This window comes from Bos grunniens, chromosome 22 (genome assembly GCF_055505025.1).
Source record: "Bos grunniens cultivar Pamir isolate PY7600 chromosome 22, Bosgru_T2T1.0, whole genome shotgun sequence".
NCBI lineage: Eukaryota > Metazoa > Chordata > Mammalia > Artiodactyla > Bovidae > Bos > Bos grunniens.
In genome coordinates, this window is record NC_141186.1 from 37,977,501 (window position 1) to 38,000,718 (window position 23,218).

Sequence of the window (23,218 nt, forward strand, 5' to 3'; positions counted from 1 at the left end):
ATAAAGCCTCCATGTCAAAAGTACTAAATTCTTGAGAAAGTAAATGGCAGGGGGGAGGGCTGCTTGGTGACGCCACAGAACTACAGGACTTACAGGTCTAACATTCTTCTAGGCAAGGGGTCAGGAGACTGTGGCCCTTGTACAGGTCAAATCCAGCCTCTGCCTGAACATGCCATGAGCCACTGCCAGTACACAACATATTTAAGCGGTTGAAAAATTTTAAAAATATTTCATGGCATGTAAAAATTATACGAAATTCAAACATCAGAGTCCACAAAGTTTTACCAGAACACAGTCATGCCCACTCCTTTTTTTCTATGGCTGCTTTCTCCATGAACTGATGGAGGTGGTAGGTGTGACAGGCACCCAGGTGGCCAGCAACATCTTCTGTCTCATCCTTTACAGAAAGTTTGTTGATCTCTGTGCTAGGCCATAAAGTCCAGTCGCTTTTGAATGGTTCACAGCTCTAAACATTGGTGCATGCCTATTAGTTTGGCTGTGACATACCCAGGATTTAGACATAACCTGCCAGCCTAACAGACAATGCAACCCCATTGTTAAGAACAGCAGACAGGTCTAATAGGTCCTATGGATGCAGAAGTAACTGCCCACGGTAACCAGAAAGATGTGCAAGGCTTTCTGGTTGAAAGCCAGAAAGTAGGATGGTCCCAGGTTTATGTGGTAATGAATATGATTAAAGATTTTCTCTTTGAACAAACGTATTAGCTATCTCTTACAGATGAGAAGAAAACCATCCTCAAAACGGCTACCACCTTTGAGCACTTACTAGGAGCCTAGGACTGAGCAAAGCCTTTTGCTTTTATTATCGCACTGAATGGTCATCTTCTCTAGACTCAGAGAGACTGGTTGGCTCAGGAAATGGGAATCAAATCCAGGTTCCATATATGGGGAGGGAGGAGAGAGCAGGGTTCAGGATGGGGAACACATGTATACCTATGGAGGATTCATTTCGATATTTGGCAAAACTAATACAATATTGTAAAGTTTAAAAATAAAATAAAATTTTTTTTAAAAAGGAAAAAAAAAAATCCAGATTCCACTCTAAAGCCTGTGTTTCCAACCACTCTCCAACTTGAAAGCACAGGACAAAAATGCTCACCAGGACTAAATGAGAGGAAAAGGGAAAGACCACAGAACAGTGGAAGCAAGTTCCTTTTTATGTCATTGAGCATTTTATTCACCCGCCCCCATAATACTCTCTTCCATCAATGTTTAAAGAAAAAATACAATTCATTTCTTCCAAAATCTTTGCTTGAGAGCAGTAAGAGAGTGGGGCTGAATGAACCACTCTCCCCAGGAGCTGGTTGTCGAGCTCAAGCCTCTGCTTATCCACCATTCATCTATTCGGTCTAAACGTTTAAACATAATTTAAAAACAGCCACAACGCACCCAGGACTAGCACTGTCAAGCCCTTTCTGCGGTGCATGGTTTATCAATTGACAGACAACACTTTGCTGTGGGAACAAAATGGCAGAGCTTTTGTACCTCTAAGACCACATGACTAGGTTAAAGACAGCTTAAAAGGCAAGTATTAAGCAGAAAGATCTACGTTTTTATTTTTTCTCTTTTGTTCTAACTCCCACTTTATTTAATAAAAAAAATATCTATAATTAGGGGGCTCAAGATCTCTCTTATAAAACAACTCTAGCCCCCTCCTCAGAAAAATACACACACACACAAAGTTTAGGTCACAACTCTAGGGGGTTCAGGAATATCTTCAACCCCATCCATGACCCCTTGAGAGTCACAGACCCCAGGATAATCCTTGCTCTGAAAGCAAAACACAGAAATCCCTATTTTACAGGATCAGGGTAGAGACCACATAGCTAGCTCTCTCATCATCTTTTAGAGTTTCAGAGGCTAATATTAAATAAATACTGGAAGAAACTTTCTTAACTAGACTCTCATACTCTCAAAAAAACCAACCTAATAACTCAAGTAAAGCCCCAAACCTAAAGCCATATATGTTCAAAGTCCACGTCAGTTTTGTTAGAGTTTAAAATCTACAACTTCTTTCTGTTCATAGAGATTTTGGAAAGGAAGAAATGTATGGACTAGAGCTTGAGTGTCTTTGACTTTAGCACTCGTGAATATGTTAATTTACAATAAATTGTATTAAAGAAGACCACTTGTAAGATTTATTAAAAGATGTTCTCTCACTATATATGAGATGAAGAAAAGTTGGTTAAAATAATTCTTACATGTTCAACACAAAAGATCTGTGTCAATGCAATTGCCAGTTAAGTTAAAAAATCTGCCTGGTCAGCCTCATGAAGTTCAAAAAGGCTTAAGTACCACCACCTGAGACAAGAATGTTCAGGAATGTTTAGTTTCAGGTATACCTCAAACTAAAGTCCTTCCATCTTTCTTGGTCTGATTGATTCAGAAAATGTCTAACACTGCCCAACAAAATACAAAACAAACTTAATAAGCGTTTGGTCAGGACTCCATCTATGACTGAAGGATACACTGACTCCTGAAAACTTAAGTTAGGACTCCATCTGTGACTGAAGGATACACTGACTTCTGAAAACTTAAGTTACAGGGGGCAGAGATACTTTCCCATAAACAACAGTTAAGATTACTTCAAGTCACTAGATACTGTTTCCAAATCAGTGTTATCATGATAAGGCCAAATAATAAGTAACTCAAAAAGAACATCATTTCACCACTTGACAGTTACTTTTTAAACAATGATTACTGCCAAAATGCCACCGGAGACAGACAAGTAACTGATGCCTGAAATTTACAATCTGTAGCACTTAAGATTTAAAGTGATTCCTCTTGTGGTTAGTGTCTTCTCTCCCGCTAAACCAAGAAAATGAACCAACTCATGCACAGTCAGAATTTATGCCAGTATTAAAGCCTGGAGATATTTCGCACTGTGGGGGAGAGCAAGTTATACATCAAAATATTCACTCAAGGTAACTTGCTTCCTTTTTTTTATTTTTTTGGCCTTTGTGTTAAAAGTCACAGGTGTTAACTCTTTAGAGCACTGTTGAAGAGCATTACTGAAGTTTTTTACTTCATATATGCGAATAAAATTTTATGCACACTGACTTCCAGCTAGAGGTGATACACCCTTCACTGTCACATATTTGCATGTACAGCTCTTCCTCTCAGAAACACAGAAAACCAGGAGAAAGAACTCAATTTGACTAAGGAAACTGAAACAAAATCCGTCTTCCATAAGAGCTTCATCCCGAAGAAGCAAGGTACTTGGGGCGGGGGTGTGGGTGGGCAGAAATATTGGAAAATAATATCAAACCTGGATTGAAAACTCAGACCCGCTTCTTGGGGCTCACTGAATCCACCCCACTGGAGATCAAATCAGCCGGACTGCTGCCCGTTTCCTCTCGTCCATCACCATCGAAATGTTGCCATTTGCGAGAAACTCATAGAAGTTGAATCAAAGTGACTTTTGGAAAGAGATGCCAGTATCTCCGGCAGTGTGCTCCGGAAATTACACGCTAGTCAACGTTTCTTATTGAGCACCTCCCTCTCCCTTCACTTTCGACTTCCCCTTAAGATGGGGACAGTTTTTGAAAATCTGAGAGAGAGAAATAAATAAGAGCATCCCGTCCCGGTCGCCGACGGGGATTCCGGCGCCCGGGGAGGAAGGCGGGCACCCCGCACCCTGGCGCTAAGCGAACTCTGCCCGCAGGTCGCTAAGTTTCTCCGTCCCCGTTTTCCAGCACCCGCCCGAGCCCAGAGGGGAAGGGGGCGACCGCCCGGGCCAGATCCGGGCCACCTGGAACCCGGGGCCTTTTTCGCTCGAGGACCGCGCCCCGCGCGAGTGCCCGCGTGCCAGACCCGCCCAAGCGCGCGTGGGTGCTAAAGTTCGCGGGGACCCCCCGCGAGGCGCCCCTTCTGTGCCCCGGGTCCCTCGACTCTCGGGCTCAACCCGGGCCGGGCGCCCCCTCTCCCCGCGCCTCCCCCGAGGAGAGCGAGCCCACCCCCAGCGGCGACAGAGGGAATGGGGCGGCGGGGGCCGCGGTCGCCGTCCCCCAGGAAGCGCTGGGGGTTCGGACCCCGCGTGGCTCCAGCCGCCCCGGCGGCGCCCGGGCGAGCTCACCTGGCGTCTGGCGGCCTCCGGGGCGGCCTCTGGGCGTGGGCCGGGCGGGGGCGGCAGGGGGCGGGGGGCAGGCTGCGGGGGCTGGGGTTGCACCGGGGCCGCCGCCGCCCGCCTGGCCTGGCCCCACACGCGCTGGCCGTGGCCGCCCCCGGGGAGTGCGGGGAGCGCGGGTCCCGCGGCGGCGGCGGCGCAGCGCGGCTCAGGCGGTGGAGCGGGCGGCCGCGGGCGCCGCCGCCTCCTCCTCCATGGCTGTTTACCCGGCTGCATTGTGGGAGTTTGACCTCCGCCGCCGCCAACCGCCGCCTCTGCTTGCGCCGCCGCCGCCTCCGCGCACGCCATGGGAGCCGTGACTGACGGTGAGGCCCGCTCGCCGCCGCCCCGGCCCGCTCCCCGAAGCCGCGCGGCTTCCCTGGCCCCCGCCGCCGCCTCCCTCGAGACCCCCGGCCTCCCCCGCCGCTTCCGGGAGCCCCTCGGCTTCCCCGACCGGGTCCCTCGGAGACCCGGGCTTTCCCGGCCGCTTCCCCCGAGCTCTTCAGCCTCTCCCCGGAGCCCTCCCTGTCCCCCCACAGCGCCCCTCGGGCTCCCCGTCCGGCTCTCCCGAGATCGCGCGGGGCGTGGGGCGGGTGCGCCGGGAGGATCGTCTGGGGGCCGCGAGCACACGTGGGGGCCTGAGCAGGCTGGCAGCCAGCGATGCGCGGGAGGGTGGTACCCGGAAGGGGTCCAGGCTGTCGGAGGATGTGGTGAGGGAGCACTGGGTGGGGGCGCTGGGGTCCGAGGGGCGGCGAAGGGGAAGAAGGGCTGGAGGCCTTGCCGATGGGGGTCCGGAGGACCTAAGGAGGGGTTAGAAGAGTGCGAACTCCGAAGACGTGGCCGGGGGGTGGGGTGGAGATCGCGCCAGGTTGGAAAGTTGGGAGAGGTCTCCGGACAGTATTGCAGGGGTGTCGGTGTTCAGAGGGTGAAACCTGTAAAGTGTCTGGGAAGGTCCCCTAGACAGTGGATCGCACGGAGGCCTGGGAGCTAGCCCTGGATTGGGGGTAGGGAGAGGGAAGTGGGGATAATATCAAAAAAGAGTGGATGTGGACGGAGTGTTTGGAAGACTGCCAGGGACTGTGCCTAGGAGATAAAGAAGAGCCAGTATAGGGATGGGGCCACCTCGGGTGGAAGACTCATTTGTGTGTGCATGTCTTGGGGAGGGTGGTTTGTCCCCTGAAATGGAGTGGGGAGGGAGAGGTAGGGGCTGAGTTTCTGGCAAGTTGTGAGGTCAGTTTAGGAAGGTGGACCCATGTAAGGAGGGGAGCAGAATTAGAATGACACCTTGGGGAAGGGGGACAGGCATAAGCATGATGGGCAACTGGAGGGAAAACCTAAGAAGCTATCCAGTTACAGAGTAAAGAAGTCCGTTGACATTTAGGAAGGGGAGATCTAGGGGCACTGAGTCTGTATGAAGAGTGGCCAGTAGATGCCTATAGAGGCCATTTCTGAAAAATTGGAGGTAGGCAAGGTCTCCACATGAAAGGACCAGGCCATGGGCAGAAGACTAACAGGCCCAGATTTGTGATCATGACAGGAAGTAGTTAGATGGAGGCTCTTCAAGGTCCAGTTAAAGCTTAGCTTCACTCCAGTTAATTTTTTTCAGTAGGTGTGTATCCCATCTGGGCTAAATCTTGGGATTATAACCCCGAGCTAACAGGCAAGACCTCTTCCTTCTCTGAGATCACAGTCTGGTGGGAAAGACACATGAGATAATAGGTTTTCATGGTGGAAAATGTTACTACAGAGGAAGTAGAAGGTTGGGAATTGTAGAAACACATAACAGAAATTGTTTATCCATTCTCAGAGATCAGAAAACCTCCCTGAAACAGTTACTGTTAATCTCACTTTTGAAGGATAAGTAGGTGTATTAATTGTTGCATTAGTATTCCAGGTGGAGAACCACTTGTGCAAAGGTCACAAGGTTTTGGAAAACTCAAAGATAACAAGTATTGGCTAGAAGTTAGAAAGTTACGAGCCAGATGTTTTTGATGGTTATGGGACACCATTGAAAGATTTTAGCATTGGTGTGATGTTATCAGATGCCATTAAAAACAACAATCACACTCTACTCTGAATAATAATGAAGGGAAGGGAAAGTGAGGCGTTAATTGGCCTCTCTCCTTTCTAACATCTATAGCATATTGATAGTATGCCAAGCATGTTCTGATTACCATCCCCACTTTTCAGATGACACTGGAACACAAGGAGGTTAACTCAACCCTGGGTTGCACAGGTAGCAAGTTATAGAACCTGAGCTCAAAGCCAAAGGACCAGCTGCCATGATTCCTAGAGAGAAAGGATGGGGACTGAGACCAAGAGGAATGGCAGAGAAGCAGACAGGTGGAAAAGAAACTGATGAGGTTGAATGTCAGGAGATTGAGTGGATATGAGAGGAAGGGCCAAGGATTAGTCCAGGTTTCTGATTGGAGTGACTTTGTGCTTATTAGTGCTAGGGCTCTATTCATCGAGGTAGAGAATGGCAAAGGAGAGAGAGGTTTTTGTCAGAGGGAGGTGAAGGGGAAGATGAGTTCTAATGCACTGATGCAGTCAAGTGCCCAGTATATCCAAAGAGACCATCAGAATCCCCACTCTGCCATTCATAAGCAGTCTGACCTTGTGCAGGTTAATTAACCTCTTTGAGCCTCGGTTTCATTCCTTGTAAATGTGGATAATAAAATCTACTTCACAGGCTGGTTTTGAGAGTTAGATGCAGCAGAATTTGTGAAGTGCTTTGCACTGAGGCCGATACACAGTAATGTCCAGTAAATGCTGTTAAATGTCAGAGTTGGTTTACTTGCCTCTCCTCTACTTTCCCTTGATGAGGACTGTGCCTTCTCCCATTCTTTATCTGTGTAGATTTCCCCTTCCTGCCTTTTCTGCCTGGTGACTGGCCATTTATTCTTCAGGACCCATATCAAATAGTCTTCTTTGCTCTTTTCAAAAACTAGTTGATCTTTCACCTGTTAACCACATTATTTTATTATATTTCTGCTATATCCCTCAATATACTTAATTTACTTACATGGTGTGTTCCAGAAAATATTTAAAGCAGTTAATTATAATGAGACAACATTAAAATAAATGGATGATAGGGTCTTCCCTGATAGTCAGGTGGTTAAGATTCCACACTTCCAATGCAGGGGGCACAGGTTCGATCCCTGGTTGGGGAACTAATATCCCACATGCCTCACAAGGTGGGCCTTAGAAGTGATCAGAGAGTTTCAAGTGGTCATCTTTTGGATCATTCCGGGTTTCTGTGTAGAGAATGAGTTGTAGGAAGGCAAGAATGGAAGCAGGGAGGCCAAGGAGAGGTGGTCCAAGTGAGAAACCAGGTGGGCTCTGATTAGGATGATGGCGGTGGGGACGACTGAGAGTGGTGGCCTCCACATCCTCAGCCTCCTGAAGGGTTCTTGGAGAAGTTCCAGTACCTGTTTCTGGAGACTTGAGGAAGGCGGATGTCCTCTCGCCAATCTGAGTGCCTGGTCAGGTGCTATGCCTTCATGTAATCCTTACATCCGGGTTTGCCTATACAAGTGGACTGGGAGCTCTTGGAAGAGAAAGTCTTTATATCCTGTGCAAGGACACAATGGTTAATTGGAGCAATAATCTGCCCTCCTCTAAGGGAAGGAAAGAGATACTATATTGTTATCTATAGATACTGAACTTAGATGGCATCACCAACTCAATGAACATGAATTGGAGCGAGCTCTGGGAGACTGAAGACCAGGGAAGCCCCGTGCTGCTGCCACCAGGTTGCAAAGGTTTGGACATGACTTAGTGACCTTAGTGACTGAACAGCAACAACTGAACTATAAGTGTTATCCCTAGAAGCATCATCTGTGCATGGACAAGTGGAGGTCCCGGGAAGTTAATGGCTTATCGTCACAAAGCCATTCTCTCTCCTTCCTTGTTGCCACCCCAGCATTTTGGCTAACAGGAAAAACAGTTTAGATGTTGTCACTGTTAATGTAAACTATGTTCACAGTTTGTATTTTGTATGTTAATTTAAAGGGTGTTAAACAGTGTTAGAACCTAATAGAAGGCATTTCAGAAGCACTTTTTGCAGTACAGAGAATATTAGGTATATGTCTTGATCTGCCAGAGCAACAGATGGATGATAAGAAGGGCAGTGGGGAGCGGGATGTGGCTGTACACTCCGTTTAATAGAGCTTGTTGGTTTTGACAAGTGTTGCTTTTTTTTTTTTTTTTTAATTAAAAAGTATAATGCATGGATAATACGCCTGTTAAAACTTGAAATAATGGTTTTTAACATGCCCGTGAACAACATGACAGAATAACGGAATGCCATTGTGACTTTCTAATAATGTAGTTGTGTATATTTTCCTCTAACTACAGAGATGACACTTTTCATCTGTAAAAGGAAGATAATAATACATACTTTATTGGGTTTTTCCATGGATGAAGTGTGATTAATATATGTAAAGCACTTCAAAGTTGAGTGGCCATTTAATTGATTGTCCAAACCAGGACACTTTTCAGAGTGAAAGGAAGCAGGAGGTATGGTCATCAAATAGGAGTGTACAAACACTGTGTCTGCTGCTGTTCCGATTTCAGTTGTTGATCCAATGTTAATTAAACATTTGTAGCCAAAGGGTTTGTTTGACTTTTTTTTTTTTTCCACAAGTACCAATGGATTTGCCCACTTTGTTCTCTCTTCTGTGGTCCCAGCACAGGGGTTACTGAAGCAGTTCAAATATTAAATAATATTTCTTTAGCCAAGATAAAAGGCATCTCAAAGTGGGATTGGAGTTTCAACCTTGACTTGATTAGGGTCATATTCTAAACATTTAAATATATTTAGAGAAAAACCAGAAATGGTGAGGGACAGGGAAGCCTGGCACGTTGCAGTCCATGGGGTCGCAAAGAGGCGGACACGACTTGGCGACAGAATAGCGACAACAGAGAAAAACAAAGGACCTCAGCATTGATTTTTCTGCTTTTCTTTTTTCATTTTTAATGTAATTGTGGCTTTTGTCATTTACTTTGGTATCAGGAATTTATTTAGACTGGGCCTAAGTGTCTCTGGAGAGATCCCTGTTTACATGGATGAATCAAAGCACCTTACTCTTTCCACTTGACTTTTTTGTGTCTTAACATTGGTGGCATAGTTGTTTTAATGATTTTAAGCTTCTTGAAAGGAGGGGCTCGGTATTATTTCACCAGGAGGAATCCAGTGCAGTGGGATATACGTAATGCAGCTTAATAATCCATAAGGCGTGGTGATCTAGTGATGAACATAACAGGAATCTGCACACATGTTGTTTTGATATGGCTTAGTCCCTCCTCTTGTTAATAGGTCAGATCAAACCAGTTTCTTTTTTGTTGTTAACACGTCACAGATTTACTAAAGAACACTGATGAGAATTTTCAATACAGAAAAAATGAAGAAAAACACCTCAAAATGACCAGTAAGTTCTCTATCAAATAATGACTCTTAATACTGTGAGGAAGAAAAGTGGTTCATGTCAGGAAATCCAGGAAGAAATGCCCCAAGGGACAGTGAAAACCTTCCCCTCTTCACCTTCCACAGCTCAGCCCAGCCCCCAGTGGCAGTTACTGTAAGGTGTTTCTTGTGTACCCTTCCAGAATGATTATTAAATGCCATCAAAGGTAAAAAGCATCTTCTCTGGTGTCAAACTCCTGAGTGTGAGTCCCAGCTCCACTCCTACTTCTTATGGCATTTAATTTGCACAAGTAACTTCCAGTCCCTTCGGGCTCTTGTGAAACTAAATGAGCATATTGTAAGCATTAGTTAGTTGGTGAACCAGTATGCATATGTAAAGTTTTACACAAATATTTGCATGCTGTTCTGAACTATACTTCCATAATTAATGATACATCTTTGAGTTCTTTCTAATACCTTTTGGGGCTCCTCCTACCTTATTCTTTTGTGATATTCTACTAGTTTTTTAATCAATCCCCTTCTAAATGTTTTTTGTTATTTTCCTTTTTTTTTTAACTTTTATAAATAGTATGACAGTGGAGATATTTGCATAGTTGTCTTTGTACACAGTGGCAATCACTTCTAGAAGATAGGTTTCAAAAGTATCTGTATTTTTAATACAAATTGCTACATTGGTTTCCTAGTAGCCAGCTGTTTTTTCCTCTGTAATCTTATCTCCAGTTATCCCTTCCTGTGGTTTTCAGTTTGTATCCAGAGTGTTTAGGAACACTAAGAAAAAGCCAGCGGTTCATTTGTGTACTTTCAGAATATCTTGCTAAAGAGCCTTTAGAAAGGAAATGCTGATCCTCACTGAGAGATCACAGAATTGCTATTTCTGAAAAGCAGGTGAGATTGGGAGCTGTGAGGTCTAGCAGACTGGGAGGCACATTTGACAGTAGCTTCCCTGGTGGCTCAGAGGTTAAAGCGTCTGCCTGCATTGCAGGAGACCTGGGTTCAATCCCTGGGTTGGAAAGATCCCCTGGAGAAGGAAATGGCAACCCACTCCAGTATTCTTCCCTGGAGAATCCCATGGACGTAGGAACCTGGTGGGCTACAGTCCATCAGGTCACAATGAGTCGGACACAACTGAGTGACTTCACTTAACCCTAGGGGGAAGTTAATGACAGGCTCTTACCTGTTGTCAAGCCTTGACCTGTCCCTAAAGCAAGAGTTGTGGAACTTAGCCCACTATTATCTTCCAAATTGTCCTTTTCTTTCCTTTTTTGAACATCTGCTCCAAGAGGCTATGAAAACTTGTTCTGTAATCAAGGTTTTAATAGCCACTTTGAGGGAATAACAATTAGTTTGTGAAAGCAGTGTTAGTATGGGTTTATGAGAGATTGTCCTTTCCACACTAAAATGAGAAAACAACTGCGATGGCTGTGTCAGTCAGCCAGAGGCTTGGAAATGGAGAGCGGGTTTAATAACTGTAAAGGAGTCATTGCTTCCAGCCTGTTTATGAAGAGTTAGGTATTAAAATCTAACCCTGTAAAATGGCTTTCTTGAGACCTATTTAGCATGTTAAGCAGCTTTGTATTCTAGTTAGAGGATGGGATATAAGACAGGAAAGGGTCTAAAAAAATCCATCCCAGTTTTTCAAATAAATATTTGCTTATCATCATGCTTGTGTCATAACTGATTTGAAAGTGATTTTGAATGGCAGACATTTTATAGGGTATACTTATGGTACCCATATAACTGAATCCAATAAGAAATCTTCACACAAGCCTAAAATCTAGTGGAAGGCCACCGTTCTCGGAGCAGACATTAGGTGTTTGGGGTTAAAAGCTTTTCCGAGGTGGTTTTGATCCTTGTACTCAATAAAGAAAGTGATCGTGACAACTAAGGAATGACATTGATAACACCACTGAAATAATTTCTAAACCAACTTCACTGTTCTTACAGGTACACCAAGGGCCTCCTGATTTAATATTACTATTCAGATTGATTACAGAGAGCTTCAGGCATGATGATAATTTATGAAGTCAATGCATATAGTAAACAGAACATGTTTAGTTTAGTTGGCTCTAGACTGGACACATGTTTAGTGTGTCCAGTCTAGAGCTAACTGATGAGGTACAATTAAACAATGCTCATGTCGTACATGCCAGGAACCATCAGCAGCTGGCCATCCTTAAATTTAAAAAGAGCAGAGAAATTTCAGACAAGCAACTTACCCTTTTAATTTGTTGCTGTTGGAGCTATGCTCTGTACTTTATATATATATATATATATATATATATAATTTCAGTCCTCCTCATCCCCACAGACTTTCCTAGGCAGCAACTACTTATGCTGTTTAAGCTAGAAATACAGTGACCTTACAGCATGAAGCTTAAGACAAGCGAATTTGTGACAAGTCATAACTGTGCAGAACTTTCTATGCATCTTATGTATCAGTATATAGGTGTATCTATAGATACAGCTCCAGCATTTATTCACTGTTTCACATTACTTTGGGAATTAAATTTAACATGAAGATAAGAGTAACTGCTTTTTTTCTTTTTTGTTTTCCTATAGTGAACAGGCCCTTGTATACTTTATTTCCATAAGGTTTCACAGCAGTCCTATGAAGTGGATCGTTTTATTCCCATTTTTACAGATGAAGTTAAAAGTTGGTCACTCACACAAACTAAACACTGTGGACTAACCAGAACACTGGCCCCAGTTTTGGACTTGGGGTCTGGCTGTGAAGAAATGCTCTGTAGACGAAAGAGGGATCAGGCTCCAGCAGGAGAGAGACCTTGAGGGCCTGGACAGCACGTCCCCTGTGCTACAGAACTGATCAGCCTGCACTGCTCGTGCCAGCCAGTTGGTCCTGGCTCCTGCCTTTTCCTAACCAAGTCTCTGTTGAGCCCTCGTCTGCCTTCCAGGACCTGTGACTCTGATCTCTGCTTTAATTCACACTCTTTTAGCTCCTTCAGTGGGCATATGCTTTGGGAGCCTCCTAACTAGCCTCCCTGCCTGTGGGCGCTTCACAGCTGCACCCCATTTTGTACACTTGATCCTCCTAGAAAGTCCCTTCACAAATCTCCAGCAACTCCAACTTGTTGCCTGCCAATAGGATCTGAGTCTACCAGTGTGTCACTAACTACTGTGGACTTCCACAATCTGACCCAGAGGTCAGCGCATACTGCCTGTATGCGCTTGGGTCTTGACATCAGTCTCCAGGCCCCCAGACTTCTTAGTGTCCTAGAAGAGTGCTCACATCCCAGACCCAGCCTTGCAATCCCCACCTCTGCCTTAGCTCACAGCTTTCTCCCTGCCTGTTGTAGGTGAGGTGGAGAAAGACATGATTTTAGGTTGCTTGCTTTCTTTTCCTTCCTTCCACTTTAGTTGAAGTATAATTGATACACTAAGAACTACATGTGTTGTGTATAATTTGATGCAGTCGTGTGCTGTGCTTAGCCACTCAGGCGTGTCCGACTCTTTGCAACACTATGGACTATAGCCCGCTAGGCTCCTCTGTCCATGGGGATTCTCCAGGCAAGAATACTGGAGTGGGTTGCCATGCCCTCCTCCAGGGGATCTTCCTGACCCAGGAATCGAACTGGGGTCTCTTGCATTGCAGGCGATTCTTTACCAGCTGAGCTATCAGATACAAACACCTATGATACCATCACCACAGTCATAGCTTTCTTTATTTTGCAAACATCAACTAACAAATTTTGAGTACTATATGGTTCAAAAATGAATATTAAGACATATTTTCAAAAATATAAGACCTGGTTCAAAAATCAAGTAATATAAGACATCTTCCAGCCTGTCCTCCAGCTACCCAACTTACACTGCTCGATTCTTTGGTAACTCCTTATAGCAGCTTCCTGTATATCATTCCAGTATATCTATGTGAACATCAGCACATATGAATATACTTATTTCCCTACTTTTATATGAAAAGAAACGTGCCATAAACAGGATTCTTCACCTTGCTCTTTTAACAGGTTGTATTAAGTGGTCTTCCTTTCAGTATACACAGTTTTCCTCATTCTTTGTTTTTTATAACTTTATATTATTTTATCATATTCTTATACCAAAATTTATATACTTAATCTGCTGCCAATGAGCATGTCATATTGCATATGGGCAAGTATATCTAGGATTTTGGGGGTCAAAGAATAGATACTGTTAAAATGCCTTTTAGCTTTTTCTTTTTTTGACCAATGATGGTCATGTATCAGAAGAGCAGCTTTAGGGACTTCCCTGGCAGTCTAGTGGTTAAGTCTCCATGCTTCCAGGGAATGGGTTCAGTCCCTGGTCAGGGAACTAAGATCCCACAAGCCAAGGGGGAGGGCCAAAAAAAGGGAAAACAGCTTAAAATCCTCTTTCCCTGTTCCCCCCGAGCTAAAGGAAGCTCTCCTAATCTCCTGCCATGTGTCGGTATCACTTAACTATCTCAGCCTCCTCTGCGTGTGTGTGCATTCATTTTGTGTGTTATGTCTCCAGCTAGAGTGAAGGAACGCTTGTCTTTACTTCATGTCCTCAAGAGGTTAGGCTGGCACCTATGGACACTGCTGCTCATTGATCAGATATTCATGTCTTTTGTCTAGGAAGGGAAATCTCTGCTATGGACCTGAAGATAGGATGGTTCCATGTTTGTCCTTGTTAGTGTTTTATTGAGACAAAGCTATTTGGAGGGCAGATGTTCCCAGGCAGGCACCACAAATCCAATTTTAAAATATTTATTGAGCATCAGAAATGTAAAGATACAGTGTGAGAGACTGAAGAGGAAACAGAATGAACAGGACATAGGATGGGTCCCAGTGAACCTTTTCCCCAAGTTTATTTGGCCTGTATAATGCTTTAAACATTTTTCAAAAATTTTTGTAATTGGGATATTACATACATATGTAAAACAAGTGCACAGATCTTAAGTATACAGCTGAAAAGATCACAAAATGTTCTGGAAACATTTTCAGTTAGTCACCAAACTTTAAAAATCCCTTGAAAAACCAGATCTGGTCATAACCTCTCGCTTTAGGTACTCAATCCTCAATTTCCCTACTTCATGTTTCCTACATTCATTTACATTTGACATCCATTGTCCTCCATAAAGGAGGGTTCCTAGTTATCTGGGAGGAAGATGGGGTTTCTTGGGGGCTTGAAAGAGTAGAGGTAGGAAGATCAAAAATAAACTAAATAGCATCAATTGACCACTGGACTGCTCACCCACTGAACGTTTACTTTTAACAAAGTTAAAACACGATTGTGACTTTATAAAAAAATCAATTTCATTTTCTGAATTTTAATCTCTGCCAGGACTGTGTTTTGCCTCAGTCTCCTCAAATAACATTGCTGCTGCTGCTGCTAAGTCACTTCAGTCATGTCTGACTCTGTGTGACCCCATAGACGGCAGCCCACCAGGCTCCCTGGGATTCTCTAGGCAAGAACACTGGAGTGGGTTGCCATTTCCTTCTCCAATGCATGAAAGTGAAAAGTGAAAGTGAAGTCCCTCAGTCGCGTCCGACTCTCAGCGACCCCGTGGACTACAGCCCACCAGGCTCCTCCATCCATGGGATTTTCCAGGCAAGAGTACTGGAGTGGGGTGCCATTGCCTTCTCCTCAAATAACATTATTGGTGGTTAAAAGAGGAAACCATTAGTTTATATCTTTCAGTGTAAAATTAAAACACTTGATGAATCCATAGCTTGAGCCGTCTGTCACAGCCATGACTCTGAGAACAAAACCCAATTCTAAACATGTTTATCTGATGTTGTCACAGAATAGATTTTAAAACTAGGGGAAAAAAAAAAAAAACTGGACCCATCTGCCTTCCAAAGTTTATCTCCACTGCACCTGCACCCAAAAATACTTCCGCCTACACACAGGAACTATTGTTTCAAGATTTTGCTGTTGATTCATCATGCAGGTTCTCTAGGAATTATTCACACTTTAAAAATTATTTTTTAAATGCCTGCATATGGTTAAAAAAAAAAGACAACCCTATAAAATCATAAAAATTAAATCTCATCCTCTGTAATACCTCTTAGCAGAAATAGCCACTATTACCAGTTTCTTATGAATCCTTCCAAAGATATTTGCTGAATACATAGACACGTGTGTGATGGGCGCATCACACACCGTGTGTGATGGGTGATACACAGCTGGCCTCCTTGTTTTCTACACAAATGGCAGCAAACTACGTGCTTCTCTGCACCTGTGTTATTTTCATTTTACTTAGCATAGCTAAGGAGATTTTTATGATATTAATATATACATCCACACTATTTTTTTTTTGGCTGAATCTTACTACCTCTTTTTAAAAACGTGCGATTCAGCAATTATCTATGTATGTATGTATGTATGTCTGTTTCTTTATTGGCCCCCTTGCGAGGCATGTGGGATCTTAGTTCCCCAACCAGGAATCAAACCCATGCCCCCTGCAATGGTAGCATGGAATCTTAACCACTGGACTGCTGGGGAAGTCCCTGCATATTATTACACTTAACAACTGTTTTATATTTAGCCAGTCTCTTCCTGGTGAATGTTTAGGTTTGCCATCTTCCTACTACAAGCAGCACTCTTAAGAACAATCCTTTTACATTTATCTTGGTGCATGGGTGCACATGCATCTACAGGATGATTTCCTAGAACTGGACTAATGGGGTCAAAAAGCTATATGTATTTGGAAGATTATCTGATTGTCCAGCTGCTTTGCAAAGAGCACACCACTTACATTCTATCAGTGTATGTAAGTGTGATTTCTCAACACACTTACCATCACTTATTATCAGGTCTTTTGATCTTTACCAATCTGAAAGATGAAAATGATATCTTACTGTGGTTTCAACTTGCACATTTCTTGTTATGATCCAGCATTATCTTGTCCAAGAGGAACACTAGCTCAGGGCTGCCAAGCAAGCCCACTGCGGCCCTACTTTTTACTCAGCATTGTCATCTGCACTGCTTTTCTATTCGTTTTTCTCTTTTTCTTTTCCTTGTAGCAAAAGGGAGACAGACATTAAAAAAAAAAAAAAAGTCCTCACGAGAAAAGAAACGTTACAATTACTAAATTACAACCCCCCCAAAATTTCTTTTTCTCTGACACACCTCATTCTCTTTTTCTAGTCTCCCACTATGTCTTTCGATCTTTTCTCTCTGTTCCTTTTACTAGTACCTTACAGTACTCAACGACATGAATGCTTCAGGCTTTCTTTTGTCTGAACAGGTTTTGCCCAAAAAGTTTCTCCAAGAATTATTGACTTATTTCTTTGGTAGTACCTGAAAATTATTTTTACTCTACAGCCTGACAATAAAATGTCCGTTCTGTGAGGGCAAGGCTTTTCCCTGCTATAACTGCAGCCCCTAAAACAGTGCCTGACATGAGACACTTAATAACTTCCCATATATATGTATGGAAATTATATTAAAACCTACCTAACGTAAAATTGACCATTTTAATTCTTTTAAGAACAGTCTTTTATGTACAGTGCAGTGGCATCAAGTACACTTACATTTCAGTAGTTTTCTTCTAGATAAATGAATGTGTAGTGGTGTTGCTTATTTGTCCCTGAAAGTGAACAGGAACCAGATAGTCATTTTAATTCACATTATTCTGTCCTCCAGACGAAGTCATACGGAAGCGTCTCCTAATCGATGGAGATGGTGCTGGAGATGATCGGAGAATTAATCTGCTGGTGAAAAGTTTCATTAAATGGTGCAACTCAGGATCTCAGGAAGAGGGGTATTTCATGTTGCTGCCGTTTCTATACTAATGTCCTGCTATGATTTTTTTTTTAGGCCATACATATAGTGCTGTCAGTTTTTCATATTTTCACTCATTAACAGAGTCCAGAGTAGGTTTTTCTGGCCTTCCCTTCAGAGGCTACTTTTGTGTTTATTAAAATGTGCAGAAGGTACAGTGATAAGAATTGAGGGTTAAATTCAGACTTATTACTTTGGTCCCTTTTAAAAGCAGATAAATGTGTAGTAAGACAAAATACTTAAATGAAATTTTCTCTATTTTTTAAAAATGCACTAATAAAGTTGCTGCAAGCTTTTATATATTTGATAAATTTCTAACTTAAAGAGTTTTTTCATCATTTGAATTAGCTTTTCACATAGATAAATAATTAGAGTGAAAAAATTGAGAACAGAATTGTGATAATAAAAACCATCTTAAAACATTTTAAAAAGGCTATTAAGCAAAATTCAACAAATAGTTGTTTGAATTAAACTTACATTGCTAACAACTACAGTCCCATCTTTACATTTGTAACTAATACAGTTTATAAATTCAAGTAAACCACATTTGGAAAAAGAAAACCTAAGGGACAGATATTTCAAATTATTTTAAATAAAGCATATTCTCTCAGAACCTGGCATAATTAACTTAGCAAAGGTGTGCCTGCATTGTAATGATTCAGCTGGAAATCCACAAAATGTTTATTCTCTTTCTCTCTCTTTTATGTTAGATACAGCCAGTACCAACGTATGCTGAGCACGCTGTCCCAGTGTGAATTTTCAATGGGCAAAACTTTGCTGGTATATGATATGAATCTCAGAGAAATGGAAAATTATGAAAAAATTTACAAAGAGATAGGTAAGGAAACAAAGTAATTGTTTCTGTCTGTAATTTTAATTTTTATGGGCTAAGGGAAACAATATTTACTAACATTTTTCTCTGGTTAGTGGTCGAATAATAACATTAATAGAAAGACTATGTTCTAATATGATATTATTCTTTGAGTTACAGCTGTGTATTAATGCCAGCATCTGTTTTATTAGCAAGGAAACTAAATTTAAAAACGCATTTTAAAACTGAAAATGGAGATTATTCATGTTGTTATAAGTATCTTAAAAAAAACCTTTTTATATAGAATGTAGCATTGCTGGAGCCCATGAAAAAATTGCTGAGTGCAAAAAGCAAATTCTTCAAGCAAAACGAATACGAAAAAATCGGCAAGGTAAGGGTTTTGTGGGATGTAGTGTGCAAATACTTCATTACTGACTAGTATTTTCATGCAGCTTTTAATGTGGTGAGATGAAACCTTCAGCTAGAATCGACTTAAATTATAAAAAAGAATTAGGAGACAAACTTAATTCTTTAAAACTATATTATTGTTTAAAATAGCAGAGAAGAAAGGCCATGGTAAAAAAAAAAAAAAAAAAAGTTGGATTGTGTTGATTAAACAAGTATGTTTTTAAGTATTCAATTTTTTTTTTTTTTTACTGCCCTCATACCCCTTTGCCTAAATAATGTTATACAAGTACATTAGATTTAGGACTTTGTGTTTTGTGTGTGTTTAATGGAACTACATAAAAAAAAAAGAAATAATATAAGCCCTGTGACTTTTTTTTATTAAGGACTGTGCAAGCAAACATTTACAGTCTGCCTGGATTTTATTAGAATAGGAAGATTAAAGTTGTTTTCTTCCAATCTCTTTTGTTCTTAATTAAGGTCTGCCTTATTTTAGTTCATATCAACTAGTTCAAAATAATTTTAATGGCAGAGGCATTGCTCCTCCTATAGTGTAATTTGAAAGGAAGATTAAAAATATAATGTAAAGTCACAACTGTGACATATACATGAAAGATATAGAAAATGTTAATGATTATTTTGGAGTTGTGGAGTTTTATCATTTAGGTTTTGTTGTTGTTATTTATATTGAACATGTATTATTTTGTAGTCCAAAAATATTTTATTAAAAATCACACTTATATTGAATTAATACACTGTCAACAAACAATTTTACTTTTTAATGAGTTAATTAAGATGATGTTCAATTCCTTATTTTTAAAAGATGGTTTTTTAATTCAGTCTAAAATGCATGTGGTCAGGTTGCAGTGGCCAATTTAGAGCAGGATATACCAACTTATTTAAGAACTAATATCAATTGTAAAAAAAATTTTACAGTGTTTTGGTAGATTAATGAGGCTTTTAAGTAAATGCTGCCATATATCATTTCATAGGAAAAGTTAACAAGAGATACATGACTTACCTTGGAGGTCTTAGTGGAGCAGAAACAAAGTTCCTGAATTATAAATCATTTCTAAGTTTATGAGATCTTTACCTTTGAAATGAGTGAGAAGTATAATTTCCCCTTGTCTAAGATTTGAAACTAATTGTAGGATACCTTGTTAATTAATTATAGATCACCTTGTTGGACTTCCCTGGTGGCTCAGACAGTAAAGTGTCTGCCCGCAGTGCGGGAGACCTGGGTTCGATCCCTAGGTCGGGAAGATCCTGTGGAGAAGGAAATGGTAACCCACTCTAGTACTCTTGCCTGGAAAATTCCGTGAACTGAGGAGCCTGGCAGGCTACAGTCCACGGGGCCACAAAGAGTCGGACACAACTGAGCGACTTCACTTTCACTTTCTTGGTCTTCTATTTGCTGGGCAAATAATAAGATTCTCTTATGTTCAGAATCAGTCTAGTTGATGATCAATAATGACTTAAGTTCACTTTCTCTTATGCCAGCCCCTGTATTCTACCCAGGAATGCGTAAATGGAAACAGAGTAGGAGCTAAAATCCTTGTTTGGAACATACTTTTGAAGTCATGAATTGTTGCAGTTATAATTGAATGAGAGGAAGCTGGCAATACTCCGCATATCCTTCAATGTTTCCACTTCTTTATCTACTAGGAAAATAATTAGGAGAGATTTGTGATGTTAGACATTTTGTTTTGATATCCAGGTTTGAAATATCTTATTTTGGTAAATATTTTTGTATCTTTCAGAATATGATGCACTGGCAAAAGTGATCCAGCATCATCCAGACAGGCATGAGACATTAAAGTAAGTTTAGAGCTTTACTCTGAAAAGAACTAATCTTTATACATAAATGTTTACATACTAGTCTACACGTTCCATTTCTATGGGAATATATCATACGTTTCAAAAAATAGGGGTCAACCTTAAAAATTACAGATTCTAATACCACTTGATGAGATTTTTCCTTCTGCTAACCTTGCTGCCTATAGTTCTAAAATAAATGCATGTAATATGTATCAATACAAAAACAGATAAGAGAAGGTAATGGCACCCTACTCCAGTACTCTTGCCTGGAAAATCCCATGGACGGAAGAGCCTGGAAGGCTGCAGTCCATGGGGTCACTAAGAGTCGGACACAACTGAGCGACTTCCCTTTCACTTTTCACTTTCATGCATTGGAGAAGAAAATGGCAACCCACTCCAGTGTTCTTGCCTGGAGAATCCCAGGGACGGGGGAGCCTGGTGGGCTGCCGTCTATGGGGTCGCACAGAGTCGGACATGACTGAAGCGACTTAGCAGCAGCAGCAGCAACAGAATATGGTCTACTTATCACTAAGTCGCTAAGTCGCTTCAGTCGTGTCCGACTCTTCGATCCCATAGACAGCAGCCCACCAGGCTCCCCCGTCCCTGGGATTCTCCAGGCAAGAACACTGGAGTGGGTTGCCATTTTCCTCTCCAATGCATGAAAGTGAAAAGTGAAAGTGAAGTCGCTCAGTTGTGTCCGACTCCTAGCAACCTCATGGACTGCAGCCTTCCAGGCTCCTCTGTCCATGGGATTTTCCAGGCAAGAGTACTGGAGTGGGGTGCCATTGCCTTCTCCGTGGTCTACTTATATAGAATACTAAATAGGAGTTATACAGAATTTGGAAATAAACACTTTCCAAACACCAATTTAAAAAATAATTAGTGAAAAGGAAAACAGAAGATATATATAATGAACTTTAAATTATTACTAAGTTTCTGAAATATATACAGAATAATAATCATTTATAAAAGTTAGAGCCCTCCAAATATTCTATACTGATCCTGTATATTATTGAGATACAAATATATGCATAAAAAAGGATTGGTATAATATAAGGATTGCCTGAATGGAAAGTAGAGGAGGGAAAAAGGCCTGGTTCAGAGGAAAATGAAAGTGAAAGTGAAAGTGAATTCGCTCAGTGGTGTCCGACTCTTGTGACCCCATGGACTGTAGCCTACCAGGCTCCTCCACCCATGAGATTCTCCAGGCAAGAGTACTGGAGTGGGTTGCCATTTCCTTCTCCAGGGGATCTTCCCGACCCTGGGATCGAACCTGGGTCTTCCACATTCCAGGCAGACGCTTTAACCTCTGCAATTTAGCACATTTACCCACCCCTCTTCCACAAAAAAAAAGTTTGAATTATGACAAAATGTTAAAAGGGTTTGATATCCTATTGTCAAGTTTTCCTATACTTTAAAAATTATCTAAAATTTAATTTTAATGAAAATTAGTACATATTTAGAAATTAAAGAATCACCCTTAGTTTTAGAAGTCTCATCATAATGGACGTTAGAACTCCTTATCCTTTATAATAAATACTATTATTTAGTAACTAAAAAGTTAGATATTAATTATGAATTCTTTTCTCCCAATTAGCAAAATATAACACTTTCACTTTTTTTTTCAGAGAACTAGAGGCTCTGGGAAAAGAATTAGAACATCTTTCACATATTAAAGAAAGTGTTGAAGATAAGGTATTTGCATGTGATATGTACTAGTCTTTGTGTTCTGTATTGGTTTATAGATCATTTGTGTATTAATTTTTTTTCTTACTAACACAGCTGGAATTGAGACGGAAACAGTTTCATGTTCTTCTTAGTACCATCCATGAACTTCAGCAAACACTGGAAAGTAAGTAGCATGACCGTAAAATGAATGTTCATGTCGATTTTATTTTTTAAAGATGAACTTATTTTACTGCATCAGGTCTTAGTTGCAGCATGCCAACTCTTAGTTGCATCTTGAGGGATCTAGTTCCCTAACCAAGGATCAAACCCAGTTCCCGTGCATTGGGAGCACAGAGTCTTAGCCACTGGACCATCAGGGAAGTCCCTATGTAGATATTTTAATGACCAGGGGAACTTCTTTTTAAATTGAAGTCTCTCACATAAATTTTGCATTTTGATTCAACTAATGTGTGCTTAGTCACTCAGTCATGTCCGACTCTTTGCGATCCCATAGACTGTAGCCCACCAGCCTCCCCTGTCCATGGGACCCTCCAGGCAAGAACACTGAAGTGGGCCGCCATTCCCTCCTCCAGGAATTCAACTAATAACAACAACCAAAGCAGAACTTTTAAAAACCAAACCCCCTTGTGTGGGTCAGTTGCAATCATAGGCTGCCATTTTGCCATTTTTGCTTTAAATATATTCACTTATAAAGGACAAAAATGTTTTCATATATTCATCAGACGTATAGTTTAAGCAAATTTGATTAGAGTTTTATGTTTCTTTTTCAACTGCAGATGATGAAAAGCTCTCAGAGGTAGAAGAAGCTCAAGAAGCAAGCATGGAAACTGATCCTAAACCATAGACCAGTAATCACTGTCCATTCCCAAGAGTGGTGAATTAGCAGTGTGATCTCAGTGTGCTTAGAATTTGTTGCGCTCTCGAGATATGTAAAGTTTTGGCAATGAACTATTTTGCTTTTAAATGTTAATGTAGAGTTCATTCATATTTCTTCACACAGAGGAAGATGACTTCATTATATATTTGCTTTTACTGAAATGTCTTTTTTGTATTTAAAAGGTGGGAAGCAACATCCAAAATAAATGTTGAATAAAATGTTTTTAAGTCAAATATATTTGTGCTCATTGGCATTCTAGATAGTTTTTAATTGGTAACATTGACTTGCTCACAAAATAAATGGAAGATAGTGAGAAGGTGA

The 23,218-nt window shown here is 41.5% G+C and overlaps 2 protein-coding genes and 1 long non-coding RNA gene across 14 annotated transcripts in view; 1 reads left to right on the top strand and 2 right to left on the bottom strand.

Moving 5' to 3' along the window:
- ATXN7 (ataxin 7) overlaps window positions 1-4,235 on the bottom strand; it is a 131,502-nt gene extending 127,267 nt beyond the window's left edge. For 4 of the 6 annotated variants that reach the window (XM_086367045.1, XM_086367043.1, XM_086367047.1 and 1 more), the window contains exon 1: window positions 4,097-4,235. The gene's annotated coding sequence lies outside the window, so the exon portion shown is untranslated. Of the gene's footprint in view, window positions 1-3,289; window positions 3,575-4,096 lie in introns of those variants that run through there. The other 2 variants (XM_086367038.1, XM_086367037.1) reach the window with 2 other exon arrangements.
- Window positions 2,813-23,130, top strand: THOC7 (THO complex subunit 7). 7 transcript variants are annotated; one of them, XM_086367057.1, is made up of 9 exons: window positions 3,552-3,685; window positions 9,490-9,558; window positions 17,160-17,277; window positions 18,008-18,135; window positions 18,413-18,499; window positions 20,274-20,331; window positions 21,960-22,026; window positions 22,114-22,183; window positions 22,797-23,130. In XM_086367057.1, the coding sequence occupies exons 2-9, from the start codon at window positions 9,552-9,554 to the stop codon at window positions 22,862-22,864; spliced, it is 603 nt and encodes a 200-aa protein (XP_086223183.1). In that variant the 5' UTR covers window positions 3,552-3,685; window positions 9,490-9,551; the 3' UTR covers window positions 22,865-23,130. The 7 variants fall into 7 exon arrangements, with proteins under 7 accessions (XP_086223185.1, XP_086223186.1, XP_086223184.1 ...); XM_086367055.1 differs by lacking the exon at window positions 3,552-3,685 and adding an exon at window positions 4,413-4,452; XM_086367054.1 differs by lacking the exon at window positions 3,552-3,685 and adding an exon at window positions 7,740-7,890.
- LOC147348304 (uncharacterized) lies at window positions 14,260-17,170 on the bottom strand. The gene is made up of 2 exons (XR_015151435.1): window positions 17,048-17,170; window positions 14,260-16,530 (listed from the first exon to the last, which is right to left on the bottom strand). It is a non-coding gene; the product is annotated as an uncharacterized LOC147348304 (long non-coding RNA).
- Window positions 23,131-23,218: the final 88 nt, after the last annotated feature.

Coding starts and splice junctions, on each gene's coding strand:
- THOC7 (XM_086367054.1), top strand. CDS start 7,815: ATGAACATGAATTGGAGCGAGCTCTGGGAGACTGAAGACCAGGGAAGC. Junction 18,136..18,412: donor AAAAATTTACAAAGAGATAG/GTAAGGAAACAA, acceptor CTTTTTATATAG/AATGTAGCATTGCTGGAGCC. Junction 20,332..21,959: donor GACAGGCATGAGACATTAAA/GTAAGTTTAGAG, acceptor TTTTTTTTTCAG/AGAACTAGAGGCTCTGGGAA.